The sequence below is a fragment of the Mauremys reevesii genome, linkage group 23, assembly GCF_016161935.1.
Source record: "Mauremys reevesii isolate NIE-2019 linkage group 23, ASM1616193v1, whole genome shotgun sequence".
Lineage (NCBI taxonomy): Eukaryota > Metazoa > Chordata > Testudines > Geoemydidae > Mauremys > Mauremys reevesii.
The window spans coordinates 16,388,208-16,401,294 of NC_052645.1; the positions used below are offsets into that span (position 1 = coordinate 16,388,208).

Here is a 13,087-nt window from a genome sequence, read left to right on the forward strand (position 1 = left end):
AATTCCTAGAGTGGATCTTACAGAAAAACGTCTCAGCTTGATTTTAAAATGGTCAGTGGTGGAGAATCTACCATAAACCTTGGCTTGTTGTCCCAAGGGTTAATTCCTCTGTTAACAACGGATGCCTTGTTTCCACTCTGACTTTGTTTAGCTACAAGTTCCAGCTACTGGATCCTGTTGTACCTTCCTCTGCTAGACGAAGCCAAGTATTCCAGGTCTGCCCCCCACGTAGGTCCGACAGACGGTGCTCAAGTCACCCCTGTGTTAACCTGAACCGCTGGGGCTCCTTGCCACTGGTACTGGAGCCTTGTGCCTCTTGCCCCTAAGTGCAGAAGGCCGGGTCTAGGGTCAGCTTTTAACCCCCCGGAGCCAGCCCGGGCAGGCTGGTGAGCGAAGCGCGCAGCCGGGGCGCTCGCTGTTACAGGGCGGCGGAGATTTGCAGCCACTCGCACGGGCAAAATCCTGCACCCGGAGCGGGGAAAGGGCCCCCCGCGCCCAGCTGCTGCGGCGCCGCCGCCGCGTGTCTCGGCAGGGGCGGGCCGGGCCGGGGTGAGGTTCCGGGGCAAGGGGAGGGCTTGGGGCGGGAAGATGGCCTCCACCAAGCGGGTGCTGTATGTGGGTGAGTCGCGGCGGTGCAGCCGGAGGGGGCTCGGGGCTCTCGCAGCTCCCCGGGGCTGGGGGTGAAGCGCCCCACGTGGGCCCCTGGCAATCAGCTGATTCCTCCCCCCGGGAGGCCTCCGAAGAGCACCCCCCGTCCCCTGCCTTGCCCGCCTCCGGGGCTGGCTTTCGCCTCTGGCCACTGCCGGATTCCCCGGGGTCTCGCTCCTGTGGCCTTGTCCCAGCGGATTGTTAGAGGCTGGGGAAAAGGACAAACCCCGTCCGAAATCATGGGATTGGGTTAAACGTCGGGGGGGGGGGGTGTGATAAACTAGCGTTGAGCCTTTGATGATCTTTACATTTTCCTGCTTGTCACTGCAGGGCTGGGAACATACTGTTCATCGGTCTTTTTAAAGCTGCTACTGTTCTCAGACTCCCAGGAATCCGAGAGCTGGGGCTTTAGGGGTAACACAGAAGAGCAGGAGACTCACAAAAAATGGCAAGCGTGGGTCAGACTAAGCTTACATGAAAACGAAATGGCACTTTCAGCTAGTCACCTTCCTTTCCCTGCACCTCCCAGCATTGACTTTAACTAGTGGGATGTGTACTGCTCTCATGCATGAACGGAAGGGGATGAATGGCTGAATGCCCATAATGTTTAAACTTGATGCCTAACCCCCTATGGCCTGGTCTTCAGGGGGGTTGTGAGCAGGGCCGGCTGCAGGGTTTTTGCCGCCTCAAGCAGAAAAGGGAAAAAAAAAGTGATTGCGATCAGCTCTACCGGCGCCGCTTCAGTCTTCGGCGGCAATGCGGCGGCTGGTCCTTCGCTCCAAGAGGGAGTGAGAGACCCGCCGCCGAATTCCCGCCGAAGAGCCGGACGTGCCGCCCCTCTCCGTTGGCCGCCCCAAGCACCTGCCTGCTGGGCTGGTGCCTGGAGCCAGCCCTGTTTGTGAGAGCAGCTGCTCTTTATGAAAATCGGGCCTCTTTTAGTATGGTGCCTAAGGCCAGGCACCTGAGTTCAAACCCTCTGGCCTGCGTGCTGGCTGTATGCCATGTGTTTCCTGCCCGAGTAGGTTCTGTTCCCGGGTTGGGCTGCAGATCCAGACAACTTGGCAACACAGACGTTACTCAACCCCTTGCCCAACTTTTTAATAGCTGCTTGCTCTCCCCCTCAACCAAGCTGCAGGGCTCGTGTGTTCTTGCCCTCCCCTGACCTCCAAATGACTTGCTAAATTATCATTGTCCCCTGTGCTTAGCTGCTCCATGGAACCTGTCTGCAGCAGGGGTGGAAGATTGAGACTGGGGGTTCTACTCCACTTCCTTGTGTCTGATCGGCTAGTTTGTGCTGGGCAATGTGTGTTTGTGTAGCTGCTAGCTAGGGCAGGGCACGTACAGCTTGCAGAGGTCAGTACGTCTGACCTGCCAGTATGTGCAGGCAATCTGATGGTTCTGTTCCACTTCCTTGTATGTGACCTGTCCCCTTATGCAAAGGTTCCCCCCTTTTACCCTGGAAATCTGCCTGCATTTCAGTTTCCAGCCAAGTCTCCATGTTACTCTATTTGGATCTATTCCTGAGCTAGCAGGTGAGTTGTGCAGCGCTTGCAGTTCTGTACCATTTCACACCAAGATGGTGTTGGTGTGGGTAAGGTCAGGTCTGATGCAGCATGGCTGATTAAAGTTTGGCTGATCAGACTGCGCCGTGTGGTGCACAAAACCTTCCCTTTGCTCACTGGCTTTGGCTCAGTACATCTGACAGGTCTGAGAATGCCTGTCCTTGCTCATGTGCCTATCTGTTGCCATTGGGAGAGCTGAAGAATCTGGTCCTGGGATGGGATTAGCAGTTTGGGGTTTTTTTGCGGGTGGGAGGGTTGTGTGAGCATTTGGTCCAAGCCAGATGTAGATTAGCAAGCAGAAAAGGAGCAGGAATTGGTTGTGAATTCAAGTGGTTCCTGCATTGTTCATTTCTTCAAAAGGGTTTTTAAAAAGTGGTAACAGGGGTTTCTGAGTGTTAATATACTACAACCGCAGACTTTTCAGACAGAATGGAGATATCATTTATCCTTTCAAAGGCAGTCCCAAAAAAGGGGCTGGTGAACTAGGGCAACAAATGGTGAGGGATAGCTCAGTGGTTTGAGTATTGGCCTGCTAAACCCAGAGTTGTGAGTTCAATCCTTGAGGGGGCCATTCAGGAATCTGGGGCAAAAATCTGCCTGGGGATTGGTCCTGCTTTGAGCAGGGGGTTGGACTAGATGACCTCCTGAGGTCCCTTCCAACCCTGATATTCTGTGAATGGATTCCCGCCCTTCTCTTTTTAGGGCAGGGCTGGCTCCAGGCACCAGCAGAGGAAGCACATGCTAAGGGGCGGCATTCAGTCCATTCTTGGGGTGGCACAGTCCGGTCGGCTTTTTTTTTTTTTTTTGTGCTTGTGGGGGCAAAAATGGTCGAGCCGGCCTTGTTTTAGGGTCCTTATTTGCTGATGGGGCGGGTGGTGTCTCTTATACAGAAGGGATTTTCTTTCTGTATAAACTGTAGAAGCCACTAAAGAAACTTCAGATCTTTCCCCAAACCATTGGCCCCAATCCTGCATCATCATAGCCACATTCTGCGCTAGCTGTAGTTTACAAGCTGGCTGTAATCAGCAGGCCATTCCTTTCCTCTGCACTGATGCCACTTGGCATCTGTTGCTGCACTGGGAAGTCTTTGTGGGCAAACAGGCTGCGCAGGTAGAGAACACTCTCTGTGTGACTTGCAGGTGGACTTGCGGAAGAGGTGGATGAGAAAGTTCTCCATGCTGCCTTTATTCCCTTTGGAGATATCACTGATATTCAGATACCTCTGGACTATGAAACTGGTGAGTCGGTTCCTGCTTTGGTCTGTCTTGTTTCTTGCTCTGTGTGGATCTCTGTGTCAGGAACCATGTCCAAGAATTTGAGAGAGTGTCCAGTTGCTGCCTTTAGCTGCTTGGCCTTGGGGTTTGCTGCTTCCCAAGAAATCATGGATTAAAGAGAGGGAGGGATAGCTCAATGGTTTGAGTATTGGCCTGCTAAACCCAGGGTTGTGAGTTCAGCCCTTGAGGGGGTCACTTAGGGATCTGGGGCAAAATCAGTACTTGGTCCTGCTAGTGAAGGCAGGAGGCTGGACTCAATAACCTTTCAAGGTCCCTTCCAGTTCTAGGAGATGGGTATATCTCCATTAATCTATTTAAAAACCCTACATAATGGTAACTGTAGAGGTTTGTGCTTCTGTAACATCAAAATCCAAGGGCAGCATTTTCCCGGTGCACCAGGACCGTTGGCGTTCATAGTGCCCTGAATTTGCTGGATGTGTTGGGTAACGTGCTGTCTTTGGCATGTGCAGAACTTTAGAGGCTTGAGTTTTCCTATGAACTTGACCAGGTTCAGAAGTTTCTTAGCATCTTCTGAATCACACCAGTACAATTTAAAATCCCGGCCCTCAGTAATCACCTACAAACCAGTGTCCTCTCCCTGCTTCTTAGCAACGATTCAGTAGCAGTTGCAGTTAGATCTATTATTACTAAAAGTCCATTATCTGATGACATATTCTCCAGGACATGTACTAGGACTCCCTGACATATTTGCACGAACAATTAAAACTAAATTACAATTTTCAAAATAGATTAACACTGTATTTTGCAATGTCTTTTCTTTAAATCATGTTTGTTCGTTTATTTCGTAAATAACTTTCAATACTTAGCAAAGAGATTTTTCCTGTCATTACATGCGACTGTGCCTTTTCTCTACCCCGGTTGTGAACGAAAACTCCAATCCTGCAGTGATTTCCACGTGCACAGACTTGACTTCAGTGAGTCTCTGCATGGAGCTTATTTCAGGATGAAGGTGTAAAGTTAGCTCTTCTTTCTGTACAACAGATTGTTTAAATGCATGACTTGAGAATGACCTTGATGGAGATTTAGCTTCGTTAACGTCAGGGCCATAAAGAACAGTTTAATGTTTCTGTACAACTTGAAGTAATTAAAAATGGGCCATTTCATTACCCCGATGTTGCCAGTTCTTTGCACCAGCCGCTAAAAACACAACTGTGTTTGAAACAAAGTCTGAATTCTCAAATGGAGAGGCAGCAGCAGACACGTTAATTTCCCTTAGCCGCGCGAGTGACTTTTTGTCAAATCTCCTTGTTCTTTGGCTTTCTCGGCGGCTGTAACTGTTCCTTATCTCTCCACAGAAAAGCACCGGGGATTTGCTTTCATTGAATTTGAGTTGGCAGAGGTGAGAAAGGAGCAAATTTTAATACTGAGTTTGAAATCTCTTCTTCCGACACCATATTTTCACCCAGTCCTGCTCCCACTGAAGTCACTGGTAGTTTTGCAGTTGACTTAAGTGGGAATAAGATGGCACCCTTTGTTCCTGACTCCTTCAAGGTTAACAGTCATGGCTACATATGGTTCTCCCTCTGCTGGAATCACTGTCCCACTTCTGGGTCCAGCTTTGCCATCTCCGTTTTTTCTGCTTTCTTTGGATGACCCTGCAGAAACACCTCCATCTTGGCAACTCTTCGTGGTCCAAAATCTTGACCAGGGCTAACAGTCCGTGATGTCAGTGGTGGTTTTAGCTCAGTAGATACCACGTGCTGTCACCTGTTTGTGGCCCGATGACCCTCTCGCAGGCTTCAGATAATAAAAATCAGCACAAGGGACCCAAATGGTGTGCAGTTTGGAGGCATTGGCTGATTGGATCGATGGGGAGAAAACCATGAATGCATCTGCCCCTATGTCTGAAAACGCTTCTGAAGGTCCATGTGAGATGTGGCAAGAAGCTACAGGCTTTGCATTGAGGAGCGAGGTTAGACAATTGCTCCCTGCCCAGGATATGCATTGATATGAAATCCTAGCAGCCGTCTATGCACCTAGTGTGGCTTTTTTACAGGAATAGAGGAGTCATGGCTGAATTAGCAATAACGTATTTTCTTTTCCTCTTCCCTCAGGACGCTGCAGCAGCTATTGACAACATGGTATGGATCACATTCCTCTTTACTGAACGTTCGTGGGGGAAGTGTAGCCCTTTGTCTGTACCCTGCATCATTTGGCTTTGCTCCGCTCCCAGTACGATGGGCCATGACAGGATGTCTCAGCGTCATCTGGAGATTTCTGTTAATCGCTTGTATCTAATGTCCCCCATCCCTTTCACAGCTGATCATAGCTCCTAGGCCGAGGAAGGGAAACATGGATCTGATGCCCTCTGGAGTGGGTGGGGTTTTTTGGTAACTCGTTTCTGAACTCTCCCCACGTAACAGCTGTCGGGAAGGGACCCAAGTCAGAAAAGAATCTCAGCAGTTTGCAGTACTGGCTGCAGGTTCTTGCCGGCTAAACTGGGGGCAGTGGCTGCTGTGGCATATGCCTGGTTTGCATACCACAGACAACCGTTAGGCCGCAGGTGTGCCAAGGCCACTGACTCTCATACTTGCCGATATTATCTCCTTCTTGCCTCGTGCTCCTCCCTGCCTCCCTCTTTTTCTCTTGTCTCGTGCTTCGTAAGTTCTTCGGGGCGGGGCTGTCTTTTTGTTCTGTGTTTGTCCATCACCTAGCCCAAGGTGCTCCTGGTCCATTCAGAGACTCAATACTCTGACAGGGGAGAGGGAGGAAGGATGTTCTGGGTTTCTCTTGACTCCCTCAGAGCCTGGCAGGGCTTTGCAGAACACAGGAATGTCTCACCTTTTTCTCTTCCGTTCTCCTTAGAATGAATCGGAGCTTTTTGGCAGGACGATTCGTGTCAACTTGGCCAAGCCGATGCGGATTAAGGAAGGCTCTTCCAGGCCCGGTGAGTTGGTGAATGAGAGGGGGGAGTACCTTCATGTCCTGCTGTCTGTCAGTAGTGCCTGGCTGCGTTGCAGTTCCGTTTGCTTGCTGTATGTCTGCCTTCTCCATCGCTTTGCTGAGGGCCTGTGTCACTTAAACGTTACCTGTGCAGAGTAGCCATTAGGCAAGACGGGGTGGGCTGATCCTGCTGGTAATTTTAGAGAGGTGACTAACGGGAGGTTTTACTAGGCTGCGGCTACTAACTCGGTGAATGTCATTTTCTCATTCACCTGTGTAATGGGTCTGTAATTCTCTGTGCCACGGGCTCCATGTCCTTAGGGTTCTCCTACGGGGACTGAGTCCTCCTGCTCCTTCAAAGCTGTCTAGAACACACTGTGGTCAGACCTGGCTGCTAGTGCTGCAGTAGAACTCATGGTTTGGTTTAGACCCTGTTCTGATCCCTTCTTCTCTCTGTCCCAGTCTGGTCGGATGATGACTGGTTGAAGAAGTTTTCGGGGAAGACGCTTGAGGAGAATGCAGAGGAAGAGGGAGCAGAGCCTTCCAAATCAGAGACGCAGGAGGTAAACAACAGGACTCTGGCCTTCTGTGTGGAGAAGGAAAGGATCAAGTGGTGGATTTGACTTGTTCCTCTTGCGTCATTCAAAAGGGTGTGTTGAAAACGGTCTGGGTTTGGGTGGGTCGTGGGTTTAAACGTCTCTCTGAGTTGCAGCGTGTCAGACACGTGGGCAGTAGCGCCGCAGGCCTTGCAACTTCAGAAATTCCTTTCCGATGCCACAGAAACTGAAGATGGCTAGTTCAAAGCTAGCTCGAGTCACAAGAACAGCATCCATGGGCATGGGCCAGACTCGAGTCCAGCCCTGCCCGGGACCCTGGGTACGTTCTCAAGCTGCTAGTTCAGGCCGCGTATGCTGCTGCGGCTTCGCTGCTCTTGTTACTTGAGCTAGAGTAAAGCTAGCACAGGTACGTCTACGCGGGCTGCAGTCACACTCCTGATTGCAGGGTTGATGTTCCCTGCGGGAGGGGGAGCAGCCACACCCAGCAGGTGGAATGTCCCATCGGTGCTGGGTGTGTTGAGCGATGAGCCACTGAAGGCTGAGAGCTCAGGGCTGGAGACCTGTAAGAAGAACCAGTGGGAACATCACTTCATTTCTCTTCCCTAGGGTGAGCCTCCTGCTAAGAAGTCCAGGGCCAATCCTCAGGTGTACATGGACATCAAGATTGGAAACAAGCCCGCTGGCCGAATCCAGATTCTCCTGCGCTCGGACATTGTGCCCATGACAGCGGGTGAGTGTGCCACTTCTCTAAGGCACTTTCTAATATGGACGGCCAACCTGAGCCTGAGAAGGAGCCAGAATTTACCAGTGTACATTGCCAAAGAGCCACAGTAATACGTCTGCAGCCCCCCATAAGCTCCCCCCACCCCACTCCCAGTGCCTCCCACCCACTAGCAGCCCAGCTGATCAGTGCCTCCCTCACCTCCCGATGAGCTGTTTTGCGGCATGCAGGAGGCTCTGGGGAAGGGGGTGGGGGGAGGAGCGAGGGCATGGCAGGCTCAGGAGAGGGGGCAGGAAGGGGTGGAGTGGGGGCAGGGCCTGTGGCGGAGCCAGGGGGTGAGCAGCGAGCCACCCCCCAGCACATTGGACAGGTGGCACCTGGAGCTCCAGCCCCCGAGTCGGTGCCTGTACAAGGAGCCTCATTAACTTCTGAAGAGCCGCATATGGCTCCGGAGCCACAGTTGGCCACCCCTGGTCTAAGATGAGCTTTTGCATATAGTCCCTTTGCTGGCATTTTGAACTTGGATTTTGCGTTCTTTCCTCTGCTGTCCCGCGGGGCCCCTCTCCCCCCCTCCCAGAGAATTTCCGCTGCTTATGCACCCACGAAAAGAACTTCGGCTTCAAGGGGAGCAGTTTCCACCGCATCATCCCCCAGTTCATGTGTCAGGCTGGAGATTTCACCAACCACAATGGCACCGGAGGCAAATCCATCTACGGGAAGAAGTTTGACGATGAAAACTTTATTCTGAAGCACACGGGGCCAGGTGAGGCCAGATCCTGTGGGCGCGGGAGCAGGCTGGGTTAGGGGGGCAGCTCGGGCAAACGTTGCTGCGAGTGCGTGGGGCAGATTGCTGGAACTTTTGGGGGGCAGTTGAGTTTGTGGTCGGTAAACGGGGCTGGATTCTCAGCCTCTGTCTACACAGGACGCTACTCGCTCCCTTCCCACGGGCGTAAATAGCAGCGTAGGGGGTGAGGCCTAGCATAGTAGAATAGACACACGCCAGAGCCTTGTGGTATGTACCCTACACGGCTCTCTACACGCCCAAGACATGCCTCCCTCGGCTGCATGGATGGTGTTTAGCAGAGTCGCGTCCCACTGACTGGCCTCTGCCAGACTCTTACGCAGCCGCATGTAGCTATGCAGTCGGCGTTTCACTGCGGCGGGTAGCTACACGTACCCTATGTGCCGCTGCCAGTGGTTTGCCGTATAGACCGTAGGCGCCGGCTCTGTGGGTGCTCCGGGACTGGAGCACCCCCAGGGAAAAATTAGCGGGTGCTCTGCACCCACTGGCAGCCAAGCTCCCCTCACCTCCCGCCCCACCACCACCACCTCCCCTGAGTGTGCTGTGTCCCCGCTCCTCCGCCTACCTCCCAGTGTTTCCCGCCCGGCCGCCACCAAACAGCTGTTTGGGCCGTGTTGGCACACTCCAGGAGGGGAGGGGGTGGAGCAGGAATGTGGCATGCTCAGGGGAGGAGGCGGGGCTGGGATTTGGGAAAGGAGTTGGAATATTGGCAGGGAGAGGGCGGACTTGGGGTGGGGACTTTGGGGAAGGGGTTGGAATGGGGGGAGTGGGGCAGGGGCATGGGGTAGGGTGGGGGTGGGGGTCGAGCGTCCAGGGGACAGCGGTGCCTACGGTATTGATGTAGCCAGAGAGCGAAGCTCTTGCATCAGCCACAGATTGGGTACAGCCCTTCTCTTCCCTACACCCCCTTCCCCCTCACACACACACGTTGCACCACTGATGTGCTGCGAACTGGACTCGGAAAGAGCGTCTCTAGGAGTGGGAGGAGATTTCATTGTCTGTGGCCAGTTCAGCCCCTTGCTTCTTAGCTTGTCGGCAAAGGGAGACCGTGCTAACCCCGTGGGTGAGGTTTGAGATACGGACACCTGTCCCCTAGGAAGTGACCTATGTCACCTACATACGGCGTGAGGCCACCAACGTATTTTACGCAGGCCACCAAGCAGCTGCCTAGTAGCCATCAGATGATAGCAACAGTTGGTCCCAGCTGCCGTAGGCCGGACTTGCACTAGGGACCCAGAAGTAAGAGTTTATGAGCAGGATGTACAATGGGGTTGCTTGGGATAGCAGGGGACTGGAGCTGATGACCCACAAGGTCATTTCCAGTCCTGTGTAGCTAGGAGGCTCGATATTAGCCATTCAGCTCCCCCACTGTCGCCGATCTTAGTCAATTTCACGCTTGTTGTGCTCAGTGTCTGATGCACTAATATGGTGCTGCAGGCTGGGTTGTAAACACTGTAGGGAATGTTGATTTGGATTTTTTATTTCCATTCGGTGGGACGGGGGCAGGAGGCGGTAATAGTCCATGGGACAGTTTCGATGGATCCTGTGTTTTTATAAAAATCTAAACTTGCGACCTCATTTGGCCTGGCCGCGCTCCTTGTAATACGGATTGTGTTGTACGCACGGTGGGAGGGGACATGATAGTAACGAACACTGGGGGGGGGCAGCGGGTAATGGGTTTATCATAAATGGGACCGATGAAGCCTGAGACAGGAGAAGAAAGGAAGCAGAGGGCAGCACTGTATTATGAACCTGAAAACATACTAGCAAACGGTCTCTCTCTTGAGCCTTGTGGCTGTCCCGTGATGAGGGAGCTGCTGAAGGAGTGTTTGTATTAGGCAGCCAATGTCCAGATGTGGTGATGCGCTTAACAGTGAGCGTAGAGCAGATCTATGATAAATGGTGTGTTTGTCAGTTGTTCGGGGCAGGGACCATCCTCTCCAGCCCCCAGCATGGTTGGGTCCTGCTCCATGACTGGACCTCAATACAATAACAATATTTTGTCCCCAGGGTTGTTATCAATGGCGAACTCTGGCCCAAACACCAACGGCTCCCAATTCTTCATCACTTGTGATAAAACGGACTGGCTGGACGGCAAGCATGTGGTCTTCGGAGAGGTGACGGAAGGGATGGAGGTGATGCGGCAGATCGAGGTAGGAGTCCGGGGAGCAGTTTCCCCAGTTGTTTCTTTGGTCTGACTTGGAGATTTGTCTTTACTTCTTGTTTCATTTGTCTTAAGGCTCAAGGCAGCAAAGATGGGAAACCCAAGGAGAAAGTGATCATTTCAGACTGTGGGGAGTATGTGTGAGCCCGTCTGTCAGGAGTCTGGATGGGGTGACCAGATGAGCGGTGAAGGCTGGAAGGTGTTCTGGATGGGGGAAAAAAGAACTGGAGACTGCCAAGGAGAAAAGTCACCTTCTTACTCCACAAGTCCCACCTGCTACGTAGTTTCTTTAGAAACTACCATACTGGCTTGGGCTGGACAGTCTGCTCAGCAGACAGCATAGGCTCATGAGTGGGTGCCTTTCCACCCGGGGGGGGCACAGGAAGCTTTAAAAAAACATGCAAATAGTTTGTCCAATCCGGAGTGGATTCTGTGTCCCTCCTCTGCGAAGCATCTCCAGTCCTGCCGATGTCTTCTGCAGAGAATTTTTACTTGTTTAAAATAAAGCAGAGCTTTTATAAAATACCGAAAAGGTGCCCCTTATCTTGGAATTCTCACACTGTTGTGTTGTTTAGCGCACAGATCGTGGTAACGTCTAGAGGTCAACAAAGTACTAACAACAGTCCCCACCTGTTTCTTACAATCTAAGAAAGTTGCTGTCGCGGGAAAGGCTTGAAGAAGCAGAAGTCTGCCTTGTGTTGTGTGGAGTTACTTGCGGACCATCTGCCGTTCAGCCAGCTGCTTTGGGTCTGTGTGTTTAGCAGCCAGTGGGTGAGTGTGTTTAACAGCCGACCTCCGACGTCGCCTTCCTATGCCTTGGTTTCCCCTTCTGTAAAATGGGGATACTGATACTGGGCCGCATCGTAAAATGCTTTGAGATCTCTGGATGAAAAGAGCTAGGCAGTGCCATCAGTTAGTTCATCTAGTGCACAGCCCTAGCGAAGGACTGTCCTCTGCACTAAACTCCCTACCAGCATTTTGTCTAGCGTTATGCTCACGCACTGCTTTAGTGCTGATGTGGTGCAGGCGGATTGCAGCTACAAACAGCGGGACAGCTGGCATTTGCAGTGATTGCGAATGGGTTTTAGGCAGTGAAAGGCCCTTTGAAAAGCTTTCCCTGACACTGATGTTCGTGTTTACGCTCTGCAGCTGTATGTGTTTCTTCGCCGACCATATTTTTTTATAGAGACAAAGCGGGTCCAGTAGTATCTTCTGTTGGACCTGTTATGCGTGCATTTCGCATTTAAAATATGCATTAATTTCTTGATTTACATATTTTAAAATCATAGAAACATAGATTATTAGGGTTGGAAGAGACCTCAGGAGGTCATCTAGTCCAACCCCCTGCTCAAAGCAGGCCCAATCCCCAAATGGCCCCCTCAAGGATTGAACTCACAACCCTGGGTTTTGCAGGCCAGTTCTCAAAATGTACAGAAATGTTGATATTCGACACCATACATGATGTGGGGTTTCACAAATACACGGGAAGACCTCCTCCCTCCTCTCTTCATTTGCTGTGATCCTTCGGATGAAAAGTAGCTGTAAGGCAAAAGAATCTATTCTAAAAGCCAGGGTGTGTCTAGTACTGAGTGGCTGGTACGCTAAGCTAAAACCAATAATACATAGCTCTTATATGGCACTTTTAATTGGTAGATGTCAAAGCATTTTACAAAGACAGGGTTAGTATCATTATTTCTGTTTTACAGATTGGGAAACTGAGGCACAGATACGGGAAGTGACTTGCCTAAGGTCACCCAGCTGGCCAGTGGCAGAACAGGAAATAGAACCAGGGCTCCTGATCCATCTACTAGACACACAACCTCTCTGACTTAAAAAATGATCATTCTGATGAGCAGTCGCCCCAAACATTTGTAGTTACGGGCTATCAGCTTTAAAAATTTTAGACTGAAAGAAATTGTTGGTGAACATTTATTTCACGTCCTTCAGGGACCGCAGTCAGGGGTTTCCAGCTGAAATGCGTTTAAGGGCTTCCTCCTTATTCCGTCTATCTCACACTTCAAATTAATATGCAGCTGCGGAGGCCGAGCAAACAAGCTGCAATGAACGTGATTTGGAATATAGAAAAGAGGGGAAAGGGAAACAGGAAGTACTAGCTGTGACTATTGCAGATCAAAACTATAACTATGTTGCAATATTTTTTGCATTAACATTAGCTGCCACAGCATAACCTTATGGTTGCCGAAGTGTTTTGATGTGGAAAAAAAATCACTTCTGCATTTTCCATATTTATACTTCCATTATCTCTCAATTTTTTTTTTTTCATGTGGGGTCTGATCCTGTATTCATTGAAACCAGTGCCACTGTTCACCTTGTCCTGACTAGACGCAGGATTAGCCTATTGCTTTTCTATTTCATCACTTATGAGAGTTTGGGATCATAAGTGTTTGCAGGATTGCAGCCCAGGTTAAGTACATGTATCACTTTACATGCACAA

General features: G+C 51.1%; 1 protein-coding gene across 2 annotated transcripts; it reads left to right on the forward strand.

Moving 5' to 3' along the window:
- The first annotated feature begins 574 nt into the window (after nt 1–574).
- On the forward strand, nt 575–11,177 carry PPIE (peptidylprolyl isomerase E). Of its 2 annotated transcripts, none has more exons than XM_039511137.1 (10): nt 575–619; nt 3,350–3,448; nt 4,801–4,844; nt 5,560–5,586; nt 6,311–6,392; nt 6,851–6,951; nt 7,552–7,675; nt 8,244–8,429; nt 10,479–10,621; nt 10,708–11,174. In XM_039511137.1, exons 1-10 carry the CDS (start codon nt 589–591, stop codon nt 10,774–10,776), a joined length of 906 nt encoding a protein of 301 aa, XP_039367071.1. In that variant the 5' UTR covers nt 575–588; the 3' UTR covers nt 10,777–11,174. The 2 variants fall into 2 exon arrangements, with proteins under 2 accessions (XP_039367071.1, XP_039367070.1); XM_039511136.1 differs by lacking the exon at nt 575–619 and adding an exon at nt 2,066–2,180 and having other exon boundaries at nt 10,708–11,177.
- Nucleotides 11,178–13,087: the final 1,910 nt, after the last annotated feature.